Source organism: Panthera tigris, chromosome C1, assembly GCF_018350195.1.
Source record: "Panthera tigris isolate Pti1 chromosome C1, P.tigris_Pti1_mat1.1, whole genome shotgun sequence".
Lineage (NCBI taxonomy): Eukaryota > Metazoa > Chordata > Mammalia > Carnivora > Felidae > Panthera > Panthera tigris.
This window is the reverse complement of record NC_056667.1, coordinates 182,215,208-182,236,555: the sequence shown is the minus strand read 5'-3', so window position 1 is coordinate 182,236,555 and position 21,348 is coordinate 182,215,208. Positions and strand designations below refer to the sequence as shown.

Below are 21,348 nucleotides of genomic sequence, written 5' to 3'. Positions count from 1 at the left end.
AGGTGGTATCTCATCATGTTTGATTTGTACTTCCCTGATGATGAGTGATGTTGAGCATCTTTTCATGTGTCTGTTAGCCATCTGGATGTCTTCTTTGGAAAAATGTTCATGTCTTCTGCTTATTTCTTAACTGGATTATTTATTTTTTGGTTGTTGAGTTTGATAAGTTCTTTATAGATCTTAATAACCCAAAAGTATGAACAACACAGAAATCCAAGAACAAGAGACTAGAAAAATAAATTGTGGTACACTTGCACAATGGAACACTATACTGCAAAAGTCAGCAAACTTTTTCTGTAAGGGACCAGATAGTAAATATTTTAGGCTTTACAAGCCGTGTGGTCTCCATCACAATTACTCCGCTCTGCCATTGTAGTACCAACTTACCATTCATTATAAAATAGGCCATAGGCAGTACTTTGCCAACCTCAACTATACTTCGATGAAAATGAATGAACTACAACTACACAAGCTACACAAGGTGAATCTCACAGGCATAATGTTGAATGAAAGAAGGCAGACACAGGGGGTGCCTGGTTGGCTCAGTCAGTAGAGCATATGACTCTTGATCCTGGGGTTGTGAGTTTGAGCCCCATATTGGGTGTAGAGATTACTTTAAAGAAAATAAAAATAAAAACTAAAAAAGAAGACAGACACAAAAGTATATGCCTTATGATTCCATTTATATAAAACTTGAAAAACTGGCAAAATTGAACTATAGTGTTTAAGGCTGCATTCTTGGATAGTAAACTAAAAGAAGAGAAAGGAAATGATGACCATAAAACTCAACGTAGTACAGAGGGGAGAGGGAGACTGTGATTGGAAAAGGCAAAAGGGGAGACTTCTGGAATGCCCACCATTTTCTGATTTTTGAACGGATGATGGTTACCCAAGTGTTGATAGTGTTATGTTTTGTTTTGTTTTGTTTGTATGTGATAGTTCAACCCCTACCCCCAAATTTTTAAAAGATGAAAAAAAAAGACTAGGGGGCGCCTGGGTGGCTCAGTCAGTTGGACGTCAGACTCAGAATTCTGCTTAGGTTGATCTCACAGTTCATGGGATCAAGCCCCACATCAGGCTCTGTGCTGACATTGTGGAACCTGCTTGAGTTCATGATTGGGCTTCTTTTAAAAAAGAAAACTAAGTAGAAAGTGTGGGTAAGGCAAACAAGGCTGAAAGACAAGACATACAGACTTGGAAATGAGAGAAAATTACATGGTCTGTCTGAGGCCCACTAATAAAACAGAACGGATAGAGAGTAGCACATGACGCAGGCAGCAATGAAATTAAGGCTGCAGGAGTGTGAAATGGTCATAATTTGATCTTTCATATATCTGCCTATAATAATGAACCATGTAGTTCAGTAGAATTTTGCCATATTTAAAAGTACAGTTATATTACCTCAACTAAGAGTGACTACCAAAATGGAATCTTTCATTGAAAACATAAAAGCTTACATAATTTGGATATTGTTCATCTAGCAGTTCATATTTCTAAATAATTTTAAGCATGTTGATAATTAAACCAAATATCCCTTTAATATCCATACATTAAATTGCTTAACAATTTATTATAGTTCAAAAACTGTAGCCTAGCTCATATCAGAATTTTCACAAATTCTATATTAACATGATCCAAATCAATGAAGTTTTACTTTCCTATAGGCACCAGAGTGTATGGCTGTGGAGTCATTCTGTCTGGTTTGATCACAGCCTACCCACTTACTAGCAGTTTGGGCAAGTTACCAAATTTCTCTCTTCCTGAGTTTCCTCATCTGAGAATAATGATAATATCTACCTTATGAAGTTTTTGTAAGGGTTAATCAAGATTAGACATGTAAAGGATTTCACATAAGTGCCTGGCACAAAATATGCACTTGGTATATGTTACTTATTAATTTTTACTATAATTGCTAGATATCTATGGAGATTTGCAGTCTTATTGCCTTTTGAAAATATGATAAAATTACTGCCAGTGTTTGTACATTGTATGTTTATCTGAGGAAACAATGTTTCATAAATATTTCAAAAACACATACCAATCTTCAGAAGTAAATTGGTGGAAAGAACATACACGTCTTGGACAGTTTTCATAGAGTGACATCATCAGAGCAAAGCTTTCGACATTGAGCAATTTCATAGCTTTATACTGGATGGTGAATTTTTCTATTTTTAAAATTTGATCTTTGTCTATGAAGCTTTTAAGCAAATGAGTGTAAAAAAGTCTATTAATGGGGCACCTGGGTGGCTCAGTCAGTTAAGCGTCCAACTTTGTCTCAGGTCATGATCTCACGGTTTCTAAGTTCGAGCCCTGCATCAGGCTCTGTGTTGACAGCTCAGAGCCTGGAACCTGCTTCGGATTCTGTCTCCCTCTCTCCCTGCCCCTCCCCCACTCGTGCTCTGTCTCCCTCCCTCTCTCAAAAATAAATAAACATTAAAAGAATTATTTTTTAAAAAGTCTATTAACATTTTATTTTTTAAAACTATAAGTGATAGAATGTTGCTTGACCTTCAATGTGTTTCAGTTTTAGTTATAAAAATCCACTTTGCATTGGTATATAGTTTTCAAAGCAATTACAAACACTTTCATCAGTTATTCACAATAGTCTTGTAAGGCATAATAAAGCATTTAAAAATTATGTAGCATCAATTTAACAGTAATCAACCACACCCAATAATGCTATGAACAGTACCATTTGCTCCTTCTCCCAAAGAGCTGAAAAAGAATTGACGGTGGCCTGGGAGCTAGGAAGAACAAGACGGATGGCTTGCAGCTGCTGCTAACCACCTGTGCTATTCAAATTCTAGCCAAAACTACCACCACCTCCCCCTGAATTTCCTGGTTTAAAAAGTAATAGAGCCACGGGACATCTGGCTGGTTCAGTCAGTAGAGCATGCGACTCCTCATCTTGGGGTTGTGAGTTCGAGCCCCATGTTAGGTATAGAGGTTCCTTGAAAATAAGATATTTTTTTAAAAAAAGTAATTGAACCTCTGATATTACTGCCCCAGTATAAAGACATCAAATCAAAGTCTTGGCCTCAAACATCAAACCTGTTGCAGAAATTTGATTACTCACTCTGGTGAGTACTGATGAAAATTCCTCACTCTGTGTACCTAGCTCTCCCCTTCCTCACATGTCTCGACTGAATCAGGCTTCTAGTCTCCTTTCAGCACAGCTTAAAACATTAGTAAGAATTGAGGGAATTACATGAAGGGAAGTTCTCAAAAAAATTCCCAGATTTATTTTTCCTCTTTTTGCTCCTGGGTATGATGCTGGCATGTTTAAAGCATGTCTCTATGTCAGATGAGAACAGTTTGTTAAAAAGAGTGAACTCCAGCCTTTCTATCACCATTCTTCTCCTCTTCCCACTAATGAGGAAGAATCAGATCATTCTTCTGTGTCCTAGGATGCTGAACACTGTCTAACATGATCTAGGTGGCCTGGCCTGGACCTGAGCAGGCTCCAGTCTGCAGAGTCCCTGGGGTGACCCAGAGCAGAAGGTGCAAGCCAAGGAGACATGGGCCATATTCAGCCTTCAGACAGGTTTCACTTGGTGTGTACAGTGTTAAAATATGAATTAACTGTCGTTTTTTTTTAAATTGGCAAATATTACATAAGAATCTGGATTTGAGGGTCTTCTTAAAAATTAGAAGATCCAATAACAGCCAGGCTCGCCTGCCCATATGGCAGCCCTCAGCCAGGGCTACTGCTGTCTTTGGATGAAGTTCTGAGTTTTTTCCAGGTCCCACAGCCTCCTCCAGAACAGCTCCTTTCTTTGTTTTATCAGCCTAGAGCCTTCAGGCATTTGAGTCCAAAACTCAGTGTAATAGGTCAGTGAGTTAGGAACCCCTGATATGGAGTGTGAGCTAGGGATGCCTAATCCACAGGGTGAGTTACGGACATGAGATCTAGAGCATGTGTTAGGGCCTCTGATCCAGAGTGTGAGTTAGGGACCTCTAGAATTCTACAGGATGGGAGCAGGCCATGTGCTTGGAATAAACCCAAATCTCTAAAACAATCTTTCAGGAGCTTTTTAAAACCAACAATGATGTATCTCTGAAGGCAACTTCATTTGAAGCTCTCTTTTCTGACTGGATCACCAATAGGCACACCTATGAGGGTTTACTTTGTGCTAGGCACTGGGCTCCTGTTTTACAGTTACTATTGAGGAACTCTATGGAGTTACTACTATTATTTATCCTTGTCTCGGAAAGACAAAGTAACTTGTTTCAGATCTAGTAAATGGTATAACCTTGACTTGAACCCGGGTGATTTGCTTCCAAAGCCTAATGCTTTTAGTAAGGATACTGCATTTCCTCTCTTTGCAGAGGAGAGGAGTTTATTTAACAAAGCAACCAACAGTTATATAGCACATACTGCATGCCAGATACTTTCTAGGAACAAACATTAACTTATTTCATCCTTCTGACAATCCTATAGGGTGGATCCTGTTATTACTCTCACTTTGCGGATAAGGAAACTAAGGAACATGGGTGCAAAGTACCTAGTAAATGGCAGACTTGGGATTTGCACCCAGGTTCTAGGGTCTGTTTTCTAAACTGATGTTCCATGAGCACCCTGAAGCTCTGTTAATTAAATATGTTAATGTTACACCTAATTTTTCATTTGTTGATCCTTTAATAAATATTTTTAAGCACTTACCATAATTGTTATGTCTCTAATGAGTGCTATTTATCAAAAGACACAGACCTTCAGATAGAAGAATATACACACTTGAGACAGTTGAATAATTAATGTAAGGCACTGAGCCCAAAACAAACATGATCTTCACATAAACTTATGTTAAAATATATTTATACAATTTTTTCTCCCTCCCTAACTTTTCTAGATTTCTCAGTTTGTTATTCCTCCCAAAACTACTGTGTGTGTGTGTGTGTGTGTGTGTGTTTAATGCATTAACATTTCTTTTGCTTTGAGATGCAAGACCTTACTTTAGTGAGAGTGCAAGAGGGTGTGGAGTTGACCTGGAAACCCGGATTTATTCCATTGACATCACCAGAGAATGAGGTGTTCCTTAGAAATACATTCTCCACCTGAACAGGAACCCCCTTAAGCACCAATGTTAGTCTGTCATAGCTATCTTCTTGGCGATTGTTTTTAATATGTTACATAACTCTGCCTTTGAAAACCATGTTCTGAAACAAGAGAATGGAGGGAATGAGTTCATTATAATAATCAATTTGGGACAGTGAAGTGTAGAAAGCCTGTTAAGTGACCCCAGACTGTATGTAAAGTTTTAATAGTTCTTTTATCTAGTTTTGTAATTCATTTTATTCCCTCTGATGTCCTCTGTCTCCTTGCTACTATTGTTATGTCCTTGCTCCTTCTTAGTGGGTCTCCAAGCCTCTACAAAATCACTTGGCACTGGATATGAGATGCTTTCAAGTTGTGCATACAGGCACAGAATTAAATAACATTGAGTCTCAGAATGTTGTGCTCTTTTCAATTCTTTTTAAGCCTTCCAATCAGCTTGGAGTTAATATATCTTTAACACATCTCTAATGGCTAATTTTACTTTTCAACAAAGAGAATAGAGCTGTGGCTCAGAATCTTTGGTAGATAACAGTATCAAGCTAGAATATAATGTGTTTTTGCTGTATTTATTTGTATGACAACTTTCTGCTCATGGTAAGTAATTCTGCTTTTACAGTCCTATGAGAAATATAAATTCCTTTTGAAATTAGTTTAAGTTTAAATATTTTTTAATGTTTATTTATTTTTGAGAGAGGGGGAAGGCAGGGGAGGGGCAGATATAGAGGGGGACAGAGGATCCAAAGCAGGCTCTGCACTGACAGCAGCGAGCCTGATGTGGGACTCAAACTCACGAACTGTGAGATCAGGACCTGAGCCGAAGTCGGATGCTCAACTGACAGAGCCACCCATGAAACCCCTGAAATAAGGTTAAAATTAAAATGAAAATTTAAAGAGGAACTGTAATGATATGGAAGTACAGATGGTACTCAGATAAGACAAAAACTGAAAGTGTGCTCAATGACTTAAGTTTGGGATATGCTACCCCAGTCCAACACACACATGGTAGTGAGGGGAGCTGAAGGGAGCTCCATGCCTCTCATGAAGAAGTGGATGCTTTGTGAGAACTTTTTTGGTAAGCTGAGGGTTTATTTGAGTACTAGGTTTTTGAGGCTGCTGGCAGTCTGCTTTCCAGTTACATGGAGCAAAAGTCTCTTACCTCTAATTTTTTGCCATATGTCTTTACCATACATAGATTTAAACAACTGAGCATGTCAGAGTCCTATTTTTCTTCCCTGCCACCTGCAGTTTGGGTGAATACTCCTCTGTGTACCTGTCTCCACCACTGTTCAGTCAGTGTCAAACCTGCCAGCTTCTTTGTGCGATAGCCCTTGACATATATCCAGATGGTATCCTATCCCTCACTTATTTAGCACATAGTTGAAGAACACCTGTAAGGGTCTTCAGACCCCTTGCTATCCTGAGCACTTTTTTTGAACATAATCCAGCTTCAAACTGTCTGTCTCTAATTTGGCCCTTAAACTGAACACAATCCAATTATTAATTCAACAAATATTAACTAACTATTGATGTGGTAGGTGCTGTTCTAGGTGTAAAGAAATAGAGGTGAACAAAATGTGAATATCCCCACCTTCATGAAGCTTTCATTTTGGTGAGGGAGGCAGATATTAAATAAGATAATTAGGTGAATATACTAGTATATTCTGATTATTATTTAGGTGGTGATAAATATGAAAGGGAAGGAAAATAAACAGGAAGTATACCAATGGTGGTCTGCTCAGCACAGAATTCAGTGAGCCAGTTTGGAAACCGTTTTCTTTCAGATGACTATGATCACATTAGGTTAAGTGCTAACTTATAATTAATTTGTGGGCAGCTAAAGTCTCTAGGGTTTCCTCCTTCCCCCACCAAATGAACATGTGTTAAATCAGATTTCTCTCATTCTGTGTTTTGAACTATGAAAAGAACTAAGAATTTATCCCTGTTCAAATTTGGGTGGGTGGGGGGTGGGAACATATATACTACCAAACAAAGAGTTCTTCAAATCCTCATTCTCTTTTTTTTATGTTTATTTTTTAATTTATTTTATTTTTTATTTGAGAAAGAATGAGTGTACAAGTGGGAGAGGAGGGCAGAGGGAGAGAGAGAAAGAATCTCAAGCAGGCTCCACACTCAGTGCATAGCCCAATGTGGGCTTAATCCCATGACCCTGGGATCATGACCTAAGCCAAAATCAAGAGTCAGGCTCTCAACTGACTGAACCACCCAGGTGCCCCAAATCCTCATTCTCTTAGCCAATGTATTTGCAACCACTTCTTTGCTATATAATTATCATTCTTCATTGACTCCAAAACATTGTTGATTGTAAAACACACCATTACTTTATGTACTGCTAAGAGAGAAAAAAATCACAAATTAAACTATGACTTACTACTTTCTCACTTAGTAATTTAATTCTTACCAATGGTAAAAGCTCTTTGAGACATTTTTAAACGTCAATTATTGGGGCGCCTGGGTGGCTTTGTCGGTTAAGCGTCCGACTTCGGCTCAGGTCGTGATCTCACGGTCCGTGAGTTCGAGCCCCGCGTCGGGCTCTGTGCTGACAGCTCAGAGCCTGGAGCCTGCTTCGGATTCTGTGTCTTCCTCTCTCTCTGCCCCTCCCCTGTTCATGCTCTGTCTCTCTCTGTCTCAAAAATAAATAAACGTTAAAAAAAAATTAAAAAAATAAATAAATTAAATAAAATAAACGTCAATTATTCCTTCTATCTCTCCTCCATACATAAAAAAGGAACACTAAGTGCAATAAAAATATTCCTAAAACTTCTTTACACTCAGGCCTCAATTCTTCTAAATCACTTTCAGATTCAGACCCCTTGTGTCCCCTTTTTTCCACAGAACTTTTTCCTCTGGGATGTCAGGAGTATTGGAAATGCCACATTTCTTAAAAGAGTCCTGGGCTTTTCTCTGAAGTACCTGACACCCATTCTGAGATTGGGGCTCTCTTGATATTGCCAGAGGTTAACAATGGCAAGTTTTCAGGCAACAACCAGGAAACCAGAACTCACAGTTATAATTCAAGTGATCCTTGAATGGTTTGTTGACTGAAACCTCAAGCACTCTCTCTAGTCATGCCATATGGAAAAACAACCAACTTCACACAGCTTGTGATACCCACTATAATTACACCTGGCCAGTGGGAGTGGTTAAAATGCCAGGAGAGATTTCCAAGCCAACACACATCCCTCATTCTTATATTGAATTGTATAATTTACAAAGACACGCTTTCATAAGATGAAATGCTCATCTCCACTCATATATTATTTTAAGTTATAAACTACAATCTACATTCTTTTGTGTTTCACTTTTGTCAGGTAAATAGTATTTTTTCAATAAACTTTAAAATTTCTTATACTTTCATGATTTTTATGTATTCATTTTATAACTTACCTTACCTAAAATAATCATGTAAAGCCAATGTGAAAGTATCAAAGTTTTTCATTTTTCTGGCATCATTTTGAGAAAGAAGGCATAGCATACCTTTTTAAACCAATAATCTAGGGGCGCCTGGGTGGCTTAGTCGGTTAAGTGTCCGACTTCAGCTCAGGTCATGATCTTGCGGTTCGTGAGTTCAAGCCCCGCGTCAGGCTCTGGGCTGATGGCTCAGAGCCTGGAGCCTGTTTCAGATTCTGTGTCTCCCTCTCTCTCTGACCCTCCCCCGTTCATGCTCTGTCTCTCTCTGTCTCAAAAATAAATAAATGTTAAAAAAAAAAATTTAAACCAATAATCTAGTGCTATTGTACTTTTCAAAAAAAAAGTCTTTAAAGATTAGCCTAAGCTATCAAATTCCTAGAAGAAAACATAGGGTAGAACTTTCATGACATTGGATTTAGCAAAGATTTTTTGGATATGACACAAAAAGCAAAGGCAACAAAAGCAAAAATAGGTAATATGACTACATCAAACCTAAAAACTTCTGTGTACCAAAGGACACAATCAACAGAGTGAAAAGTCAACCTATGAAATGGAAGTAAATATTATATCCAGAATATGTAAAGAACTCTTATTGAGAACAAAAATAACCCAATTTAAAAATGGGCAAAGGACTTGAAAAGGCATTTCTCCAAAAATGATACACAAATGGCCAATGAGCATATGATGTTCAACATCACTAATAGGGAAATACAAATCAAAACCACAATGAAATATCATACCCATTAGGATGGCTACTATTTAAAAAAAAAAGAATAGAAAACAAGTGTTGGCAAGGATGTAGAGAAATTAGAAAACTTGTACACTGTTGATGGGGATGTAAAATGGTGCATCCACTATAGAAACCAATATGGCCATTCCTCAAATACTTAAAAATAGAATTACCAGGGGCACCTGGGTGGCTCAGTCCATTAAGCATCTGGCTCTTGATTTTGACTCAGGTCATGATCTCATAGTTCGTGTGATAGAGACCTATGGCAGGCTCTGTGCTGATAGCACAGATCCCACTTGGAATTCTCTCTCTTCCCCTCTCTACCCCTCCCTGTTCACATGTGCTCTCTCTCTCAAAATGAATGAACATTTTTAAAAAATAGAATTACCGTATAATTCAGCAATCACACTTCTGGGTATACATCCAAAAACATTGAAAGCAGTATCTCATACAGATATTAGCATGTCCACGTTCATAGCAGTACTATTCACAATAGCCAAGAAGTGGAACCAACTCAAATATCCATTGATGGATGAATGGATAAACAAAATATGGTATATATATACAATGGAATCTTATTCAGTCTTAAAAAGGAAATCCTGTCATATGCTACAACATGGATGAACCGTGAGGATATTGTATTAAGTGAAATAAGCCAGTCACAAAAAGACAAAAAAATAGAGTTGACCCAACAAGAAGGATTTGAACTGCACAGGTTCACTTACACACAGATTTTTTTAGATAAATACAGTATAGTACTGTAAATTTATTTCTCTTCCTTATGATTTTCTTCATAACATTTTCTTTTTCCTAGCTTACTTTATTATAAGAATACAGTATATAATATATATGTGTGTGTGTATATATATATATATATATATATATGCGTTAATTGACTGTTTATGTTATTGGTGAGGCTTCCAGTTGACGGTAGGCTATTAGTAATTAAGTTTTTAGGGAGTCAAAAGTTATACGTAGATTTTTGACCATGGGAGTTGGTGCCGCAACCCCCATGTTGCTCAAGGGTCAACCGTAATGTATGATTTTACTTGTATGAAGCAACTAAAGTAGTCAGCCTCTTCCCAATCCTCAGTTCTTGATTTCTGGGGTTTCCTTCCAAGCAATGGTATGTATGAGAGTAGACTTAGGTAAGACAACGTTGGACCAAACAGTGACTCCAACCAAGTCAGCAAGGGAAGCAAGCCCAGCGGGATCCTGAAGCTCTCTAAGCCTACAATCTCATTCTTTGTATGTGATAAGGTCTCCCAAATTTTTCTCCAGATTTCACTCCAAGGTGGAGCTAATTACATCCAGTGTAGTTCCACTTCTCATTACTTTTTACCTCATTTTCTTTGTCATTTTCTCATTGCAATATGATTAATTTAAGGAACCTAAAATGGGGCCTGAAGCTAGACCATTCAGAAGTGAATATGACATTTAACTCTACCTGGTTGGATTCTCACTAGGTTCTTGACCACCTTCACTTTTATAATCAAAAGAGTAACAGTTTTGCAACACTTTTTGTGTGTTCTTTCCCTGTTGTGTCTCTCTCCAACAAGTCCTAGATAATGTGTACATTTGTTCCTGAATTTACCAGCTAACCTTGATGGCTTTCCCTCCTTTATGCAATAATTTTACTTCATAGTTTCCCTAATGAACAGTATTTCCAACTTAACATAATAATAACCTAAGGAAAATGCTAGGCATAGAAAGAAAAATAAGGTAGGTTCGTTGCCATTAAGGAATTCTTAGTCTAACAGCAGACACAAACATATAAACAAGCAACTATAATAAAGTCTGAAAAGGAACTAGTAGAATGCACACACAGAGGAAGAAGTGATTAACCAGCCTCAGGGAGCAGGAAAGGAAGTGAAGGCCTGGTGGCATGAAACAGCATGTGAGGTTCAGGAACTGCAGTAGTACAGGCCTGCCAAAGCAAGACCTACAAGAAAACAGATGACAACAGTGAAGGCTGAATAAGTAGAAAGAGGCCAGACTATGAAGATTCTTCAGTATCATGCTAAGTAAGGCATTTCCACTTCCTATAATAAACAGCAAGATCCATTAAAAAGGCCTCATTTTGAAAAAATTTTGTGGAATTAGTATATAATCCTAAAAATAGGTTTGGGTTATGTATGTATCATTCCTTAATCTTAACGGTTTATTGTGTTTTATAGTTTTTCAGTTTCTTTGTTTGGGAATAGGATTGGTAGTTAAAATACTGAAAAAGTAAAACCAAATGAAAAATGGAGTGATTGCCACACAACCATGCAGCACAGGGCCATTGGACGATGAAACCCAGCTGTTTCCTTCCAAGTCCAGGATCATTCTCTTTGGTATTTCTCCCTATACATAATGATGAAGAAAATACATTGTAAATAAATTAGTGTAAATCCAAAAGAGAAAGAGACTTTGAGGAAATGGATTTGTCTTAATTTATATAACTTTTCTATTGAGGGTTTTGTTTTCTTTTGAGACATTGGCATGAATACCCAGTGTTGGTGGATTTTTGTTCCATCATGTGGATACTAATGTAAGAGGAGGCAGGGATTTCCTCTGACCCTTCTTCCTTGTCTGCTTCTTAACCTCCTTCCTGTGTTCAGGCAATTAGCCACAGTTCTTTGCTGGACACCACGGACCAGACTGACAGATGGCCAACAGCCAGCACTGCTCACGCCTGGAATTAAGTTCATATGTTTTGTTACTCAAGAGATAATCAAATTGCAGGTCTATTTCTAGATATTAATTCTTGACTTCTCTCCAGAAAATGAGAAATATTGTTACAGAAAATAAAGTTGTTTTTTAAATTAACTCTGCTTGAACATTAAGAACATTTTCCCAAATAACACACCCTTTTCCTTTTACTAAAAACTGTACACATTGTACTACTCTATAGTTTTTACAGATTTGCCCTGCTTCAAAGGGCTAGTTCAATTACATATCACTATTGCATTTAAAATTCCTCTACATTTAGAAATTTTACTTATTAAAAAGAACTTCAGGATACCTTTCCTTTTTCAATTCCTCCACTCAAGCATTTATATAAGTGCCGTAAGAAATCATGTTTAGTTTCCCAAAGAAACTTAAAACATGATGCTTTTGAAGTGTAATTGGAAATAAGAAAGCACTTGACAATTTTTGCTTAACAAATATCATTACACCCACTTTTAATTTTTAGATTTGTATGAATTTTATTTTTAACAATGATGCATCTCAGCTTGTTCAGAATTATAAAAACAATTGGCTCTCCAACTTAATATTGTTTCTCATATGTATGTCTTCCATATCTATTAATGGAATACCATCACTCAAAATGAAATTCTAAAAAATAAAGCTGCCTTAATTGAAAAAGTAAATATAAGGCATTTCTTACCTTATCAATAAGACATATTGGTAATATTACATATTTACCAGCTTATAAGGTTACTTTTGCTTTTTTCTGAAATTAATTTAGAAAATATATAATACATGTTAGTGTAACTTTGAGATTAAGTCACATGGATATGCTTTCCATTCATTAATTATTGTCACACATAAATAGAAGTAACATATAATTCAATTTTATAAATGTGCGATTTCTCATTGCATTTGATATTTCAGCCTCGCCAAACCCAGAAGTCATCAAGATAAATTCAATTCCGGATATAGTAACAAAAGTTGAAGACTACTATCTTAAAGGATATATTGTTGGGGCTATTCATCCTGTTATACAACCTGTGGGGCAGCGAAAACACCTACCTGCAAGTTACCTGTACAGGGTAGTGCTATTGCGCTTGAAGTTAAGGTAAGCCTAGTGCTCAAGGAAACAGGCTAAGAAGCTGTCGAGACAGTTTTCTTTGGTTAAAAGAAAAGAAAGTTTGAACGTAATGATGGGGAATAAAGGATATTTAGGGGGGTTGGTTGAGAGCACATTTTCTAGTGGTTAAACCTGGAATGAAAGAAGGAAACTTACACCTCCCTCCTTTTTAAAACTCTTCCTTGATTTTAGCCCCTTGCAGACAAATGGGTCCTAGATGAGGATGTCGGTGAACAAAGGAAAAGGAAGATAGATTCAAGAAGCACCTAGAAGCTTCAGCAAATGAGGGAGTAGTTGTCAGCTACAGGTCCTGTCACTGGGCTAAAAGAGATGACTGGACCAATGAAGTCCACTTTCACTGAGTGTTTTTTTTAACTGTCCTATACTATTTTAATAATAGTGGCAACAGAAACTAGCTCTACCTTCTAAGCAGTTTACAGCAGAAAGGCCTACGTGCAGAGTTCTCACAAATTGATAGACTTCAGCCTTTTCAAAAAAAAAAAGGGGGGAGTGTAAAGACCATCCATTTTAGTTCATTTTTTTCACTTTTTTTGGTAGCTGCTTTCCCAAATAATACTGCAACCATTTTTGCCAGCCTAGCTTGTAAGTTTGATAGTTTTCAAAATACAATTGCCCTTTCCAGTGAGGAGCGAAAATAACCAAATCAATGTCTTTGATTAACACATTAAATTTTTTCACCCAACTCTTTAACTATATCAATCCATCCCAAATACCAGGGTAAAAACTGTTTTCTCTTTTTAGTGATGGCCTAACAATTGATTGCTTTAACTAAGAAAGGGCTAAGCAAAGAAAGGTGCTTTTAAGGGACACTGCCTGCTACTTATCAGTATAAGCCTATTTATACATGTCTGAGAGGGTTTGTACAGGCGTCAGCTTTCACCATGAGATCGAATTTGATCAGATACTCCAAGCATTATTAAATAAACATGTCATTTTATCACACAGTAGCAACACTTCTAATTATAAATCTTATAAACCATGTATAAATTATTTTGTCTTTTTTAACATTATTTCAAATGGACTTAGTAGTGCTCTGACAAGGCTAAGAATAAGCAAAGGGTAATGATCAGAAAAGAAAAAAAAGGAAGAAGACAGGACAATATTTATTTGCATTTAAAGAGGACCTTGACTAACGTTTTTGTACAATAATCAAGTGTAACAGTGATCTAAAATCATTTCTTACAATTTTTATTAAAACCGCTGTTGAATTTTTTCTTCCATATCAAATCAGAAATTATATTAATAGAGGTTTATATTAAGAAAATTCAACCTGTTTTTCTGGTATTTTTACCTAAAAAGACCACCATTATTAAGTTTGAAATAACAACAACAAAAAGATTGCCTTGACCTTATTTGTGAGTTGCTCTCTCAATTTTACATAAGCACATTAGCTGAAAATGATCAATTGACTTCCAACCATGGGTATATTCTCTGTTACAGCCTGAAGCATTCGGCAGCATCCAGTGGACAAAGACGCCCAAGGCTCGTGATTGAGGAATGTCCTCTAACTTATGAGACACAAACAAATGACATAGCAAAAGAACTGATAGAAAAGGTACTAAATGTATACATTTTTTCATGTGATATTGAGAAATATTTGGTATTTCTTCTTCATCAATCTCCTTTCTTACCTTAAAAAGAACAGTGAAATGGTAAGTGACTTATTCTTCCAGAAGTTAAAACATATTGAAGCACACATACTAAATTATACAGAGTTAGAAACAGAAATACAGGTCAATGGAAATGCCAGCAATAAATTTACACACCTATAAGAAGTTTGGAAACAAACCCAATGAAATAAAGTGGGAAAACAACCATCCCAGAAAACAACTGCTGGGGAAATGGACAATTTGCTCTGTGTAAAATAGACTCCACACATTTCAAATGAGATAAAGAGGTAATTTTTTTTACCTATAAAAAATACAGAAGAAAACAAAAGAATAGACATACTGAATTATGAATAAGTTGAGGAGTTTGAGAATATAAATATAACTTATATATTAGGAAAATTAAGCTTAAAAAAAGAATCAGTGTGGGGGGATCTCCAATAAGTGTGTCTTAGGGGGGTTTATTTAAAAAATATATAAAATGAATACAAATGCATGAAAGTAATGTCCAGTCTTGAATGGACAGACAGAATCCACAGACAGCAAAATACAAAAGGAAACATAAACTACAGACCTTTGGAAAAAGGTTCAACCTAACTAATAATTTTTAAAATAAAACTGAGATTTAATACCTCACCAATATTAACTGAGAAATTAAATTGAAGGTATTAAATCCAGTGTTGGAAGAGCTTTAAGAAAACATTCACATATCGCAACTGGCATCGTAATAAATTAGTACATTGTAGTAAATTAGGTGTTTCTGGATATCAGTCTGGTCAAAAAAATCATAAATACCATTTTATTCTTTAGAATCTATTCCAAGAAATTAATTGAAAAGGGGGAAAGTCATTTTTATACAAAGTAGTTTAATCAACAGTGAATAAAGGGGCCAGATTCTCAATAATTGGAAAATTGAGGAGATAGCAATGGTACATCCATACAATGCAATATTTTATGGGGACTAAACGTAACAACTATATTGACTGTTGAGATAGAAAAGTCTATACAAAATAACTTAATTGAAACTTAAACAAAAAATTGAACACTATATGCATATTGATTAAGACCAAGAAAAATTGTACATTTATAAGTGTTCTAAATTGATGGGATTTTAAGTGAAAGTTTTTCTTAGTTGCATTGATACATTTGTAGGGTTTAGGTTTTATTTAAATGAATATAGCCAAAAACCTAAGGCATTTCCTTTCAAGTAAGAAACTAAGGTTTGCTCACTGTTTCTAGTATTGTTCCCAAGGTTTAAGTGGTCTTGTGTGTCAGAGTGTCTACAATTTGTATATAGCCAGTTAGAGCTGCTAATGATATTTCTCTTTTACGTATAAAGTCACCATTCAATAAGGTTTTCAGGAACAGTCTTTGAGACTAGATTTTTTTTTTTTTCTGGGTGTGGGGGAAAAAGACTAGATTTTTATAAACAAGCTATGCATACTGTTTACTACTACTAATCTGGGAGATTTCAACTTGTTTTTCTGGGAATAAATTCCCTCCAGAAAATTTATTTTGAAACAAAATGTAACTACTAATTTAGTCTTAATAGATCACCATCAGAGCCCTTGTTTTGCATTTGACTTCCTGGACACAGTTAAAGATCTATTTAAACAGGAAAGTACTGTTATTTCAGCAATCAGAGTAATGGATTTATTTCATGAAGAGAAAAGCTTCAGGAAACATAGCACATGAACTATTTGAACATTGCCCCATGTATGAACAAGAGCAGTAGATGAATGCCAAATGTTATTTTGGAACAATTGTCTTACATAAAGAGTTTATTGTTGAATAGCTAGATTTTAAGTCATTTTAACTTTAGATCAATATTTGTTTTATGTTTAAAATTAGATTTATAAGTGTTTTTCTCAGGATTTTAAAGTAAAAATAACATTTAAAAATATCAATCTTCTGATTTAAAAACTGGAAAAAAACATTAACACTATATTTGCTACCAAATGTTTCCAGCTAAAACTTTCTAGTAATAGAAAAAGCCTTCTGTACTTTTTCACCCAAATCAACTAATAAGACCTAGAGAAAGAACTGACAATAAATTTACCCATTTCCACCTGCAAAAACATCATGCCCCCTTACCACTCCCTCTTCTCTCCCAGGACACCTGATATAAAGGACAATTTGTGGTTATTTTTAAGGCTTCATGCATTGTTACAATCTCAACATGTCCATGTATAGGAGTAAATGATACTGCATCAGCACTATCCTCTGTCTTAGCTCCACACACCTATCACCTCTGTCCTGCCCAGAATTTTCCTCGCTGACTAGAGCTGAGTGACCATTGTCCCCCTTGAGTGGGTATTGCTCTCTGGTTTTGCCCCAGTTCTTCCCGGCCCTTTTCATTGCAACCTCCATCATAACTCTTTCTTCCCCTCCCAGGGTAGCATTTAAAACATGTAGTTTAAATGTTTAAAACAGTGGCCAAATTAAAGATGTTGCTATTTCTTCATTTTTACTTATTTAACCAATACTTATAGAGCACCTGTAGGTACAAAACGGCACAATACAAAAATGATTAAGACACAGTCCTTGCCCTCAAAAGAATTGCCAGCTTAACAGAGGAGAAAGACATGGACACAAAAAGAACAAAGAAATGTAGAAAAAGCAGAGAAAGGGGAAAGTGCTGGGCATGAAAATAACCACTCTTAACGTCTCAAATTATTTCACTGGCATTACGTAATGTTCTTCTGAATCCTATTCTTTAACTTATACGATTGAATCTGATCATGTGCATTTGGCCTGATAGGAGACAATAGCATCAAGATATAAATAGATGGGAAAGCTTCCTAAGAGTGAATTGGGCCTATGCATTACATGCACACATTTGTCAAGAATTAGACTTCTAACATTTTTCTTTACCCACATCAAGCAAGCAATTCTGTATGTTTTTGCTTTTAATGTTTTTGCTTTGTTAATTAAGATGTATTTGGTCATGTTATTTTTGAGGATTTCTTGGAATAGCTTTTAATTTTGCCTCAGTGGGAGAGACCATTGTTAACAGGCCTGCAAAAATCATGTTATAGAATTATTAGTTCTTCTCAAATAGTAACCTTTTGAAGAAAAATATGATTCCTGTTTTCATAATTTCTTTTATTTTTATTTTTTAATTTTATTTGAGAGAGAAAAAGAGTACATGAGAGCAGGGAAAGGGGAAGAGGGAAAGAGAGAAACAGAGAGAGAAAGAGAGGGAGAGGGAGAGGGAGAGAGAGAGAGAGAGAGAGAGAGAGAGAGAGAGAGAATCTCAAGCAGGCTCCATGCTCAGTGCAGAGCCAACACAGGGCTCAATCTCACGACCCTAGGCTCATGACCTGAGCTGAAATCAAGAGTTAACGCTCAACAGACTGAGCTCCCCAGCATCTGCTTCTTTTCATAATTTCTAAAGTGTATCAGTTCTGTTTGAAGAAGTCACAATAATACTGTGACATAGACTTAGGAGTAGTGCTTTGTTACAGGTTATTAATTTGTTTATGAATGGGTCTTTAGTTAGTGGTCAATTTACTTCTTCTTATGAATTTCCTTAATAAACCTACAGGTTAACTGATAAAGTGATCAATGTAAATGAATTTTACATCTTGCTCTACAATCTCTTTTAGATTAATATAGCTGCTAAGAGAGGAATGAAATTTGTTGGATTCATATCACAACCTTATTCACCACTTAAATTCTGCAACGGAACCAACCATGATGAAGATGTAGAGTCAGCGCTGCCTCTGAGACACACTTCAGATGAAAACTGTAAAAGTTGGAATGAAGGAACATTAAGTGGGCAATCATCTGAGAGTGGAATTGAGGAAGAACTTCATCATGAAAGTGAACAGTGTCAGATGGACCGAGATGGCAGCCCCAGTTATTCTAAATCAAGAAAGGGAGAAGGTAATAGACAAGATGAGTAGAAATAGTATATTAGTTTCAATTTAGTAAAAATAAGTTTTTGAGGGGTTTTTTTGGAAATATGAGACAAAGTAAATTTCTAAAATTACAAAAACCGAATAAACTAATATATTACACTCATCTTGATTTTGTTTTTAATTATTACAGCCAGAAATAAGGTAAAGCAGTTTTTCAAACAGTTGTCCCGGGCATGGTCATACAATACCATCCATATAATGAAACTTGGTTTGAAACTTGGTTTCCATTTAGTCATTCACCAACTCCCCTATAAAATGGAGGCTATGCGTGTATACAGAAAGTGATTTTATAAATATAGAAAGCTGTTCTGATTTATGTTTGGTTTTTGCAAACGGAGTATGAGAATTTTAGTTTTGGCCTTTCCCATTTCATGGATGGTTTTTGCCCTTGAAGTTAATTGACTTTCTTTGATGATCAATTAGAATATGAAAATGCACACCATGATGAAGCAATTAATATAACAATAGTGCCTGCATCCGAAAATAACTTTAACCATTAGTTTTATTCTACTTTGCCAACTAGCAACTCTTCCCAAGCAATTGAGACCACTTCCTCATGCATCTTGGCCTGCTCAGAGTTTTCTGATATCTTTTCAAGCATGCTTTTAAAAAGCACTGTTAGAGAAAGTCAAAGACTATGCATACCTTACTGTTAAGAGCTCTGGAGTCAGGCTGCCTCAATTTCTTTATAGAAAGGGAGTTGTTGTGAAAAGTAGCTAAAAGATAAGGCACTGTGCCTGCCACAGAATAAATTCTGGATTAATTTAGCTGCTATTGGCTGACCTTTTGATCTAAGTTTGTGCTGAAGCTGTACCCACTCGTGTAACACACTGCACACATGCACATTGGCTTTCTGGTTGTAATGAGATGTGCTCAATCTCGTGAGCCTAGCAGAGACCCATCAACCATGGTCAGCACAGTCTTTTTATGAACAAGCCAGGAGCACTTCCTAATTCATCGTCTCATCCTTCCTCACTGCCACCGCCACCCTCCTATTTTCTCACCAGCTCCTTAACTAAAATTCACCCTGATTTTCTTGCAGTGTAAAAATTTTAAGAACAAGAGTTGTTGAAGATATGGTCAGAGACCTATTTGCTATCTGCTACCCAATGCTACCTTTAAACTCCCGCTGGTTCCCATCCCGACCTGATTAGATCAAGTGTCTATTTCTAGCCCTTTTAAATTCAATTTCCAAAATACTACCTACTTAATTTAATTAACAATCTTTATTTTTTTTAATTTTATTTTTATATATTTTTAAATTTACCTCAAATTAGTTAGCATATAGTGCAACAGTGATTTCAGGAGTAGATTCCTTAATGCCCCTTACCCATTTAGCCCACTTCCCCTCCTACAACCCCTCCAGTAACCCTCTGTTTATTCTCCATATTTATGAGTCTCTTCTGTTTTGTCCCCCTCCCTGTTTTTATGTTATTTTTGTTTCCCTTCCCTTATGTTCATCTGTTTTGTCTCTTAAAGTCTGACTAATTTCACTTAGCATAATACCCTCCAGTTCCAACCACGTAGTTGCAAATGGCAAGATTTCATTCTTTTAGATTGCAGAGTAATACTCCGTTGTATATATATACCACATCTTCTTTATCCATTCATCCGTCGATGGACATTTGGGCTCTTTCCATACTTTGGCTATTGTTGATAGTGCTGCTATAAACATGGGGGTGCATGTGTCCCTTCAAAACAGCACACCTGTATCTCTTGGATAAATGCCTAGTAGTGCAATTGCTAGGTCGTAGGATAGTTCTATTTTTAGTTTTTTGAGGAAACTCCATACTGTTTTCCAGAGTGGCTGCACCAGCTTGCATTCCCATAATTAATAATCTTTAGATTCCCCTTTCTAAATAGTTTAAATCCTATACTTCTTAATAATTTGTCTATGGCAAAAGTTCTTAATTTGGGCTGTCGGGGTGGGGTAGTGGCAGCATGAGGTTGGGGGAGATACACACAAAAGATCTCTTGGAGAATCTGGTGAAATCCACAGAGACTCAATCCAGAAAAATGCACATATACATACATACCCCCAAATGCTTTTGCAATGCAAGTGGGTTTAGACTTCCTAAACACAACCATAGAGGTGGGTCCATACACCACTCCCCAAGTTAAGAATTTGCCAACTTATGGAAAAGTAGAAGATATGACCTAGCAGTTCCATGTCTACATATGTATGCTAGAAGCTACTCCCACATGTGTGTCTAAGGAAACATGAACAATGTTTATAATGACAAAAATTTGGAAGCAATGTATATGTCCATCAACAGGAGAATAATAAACTAGAATATTATGTAGCAGTTTAACTAACTGAATAAGGTCTACATGTATTAATTCCACTCCAAGCAAAAGAAAATCAATTTATAGATGCATATATACAACACCACTTTTTAAAAGTTTTTTAAACTTCAGAATATGATATATATATATATATATATATACACACATATACATATATTAATGGGTATATAAAAGTATATTAAAAGAATAAAAGCTTGCATGAGAAAAATAAACACCAAATTATTATAGTACCTATTTCGGGAGAACTGGATTAGGGAAGGCTACATAGTAAGCCTCAACTACATCCATCTCTCATTTTCTGGAAAAATAAATCTGAAGGAAACATGGCACAAGGTCAACATTTAATAAAGCTGAGTGCTGGGTAATTTTATTATTCTCTATGTTTGTCTGTATGCCTGAAATACATGAGTAATAAAAAAAAGTTTAGGAATCTTTTCAATAAGTAAATTAATAAATAAATAATCTTTCTTCTTTCTGAA

General features: G+C 36.1%; 1 protein-coding gene across 10 annotated transcripts in view; it reads left to right on the top strand.

Annotated features, from left to right (window-relative positions):
- Window positions 1-21,348, top strand: part of RFTN2 (raftlin family member 2) — a 136,068-nt gene that overhangs the window by 38,407 nt on the left and 76,313 nt on the right. For all 10 annotated transcript variants that reach the window (XM_042995001.1, XM_042995002.1, XM_042994995.1 and 7 more), the window contains 3 exons: window positions 12,816-12,999; window positions 14,473-14,587; window positions 18,248-18,527. In XM_042995001.1, the coding sequence (XP_042850935.1) occupies window positions 12,816-12,999; window positions 14,473-14,587; window positions 18,248-18,527 (579 nt within the window). The remainder of the gene's footprint in view (window positions 1-12,815; window positions 13,000-14,472; window positions 14,588-18,247; window positions 18,528-21,348) is intronic.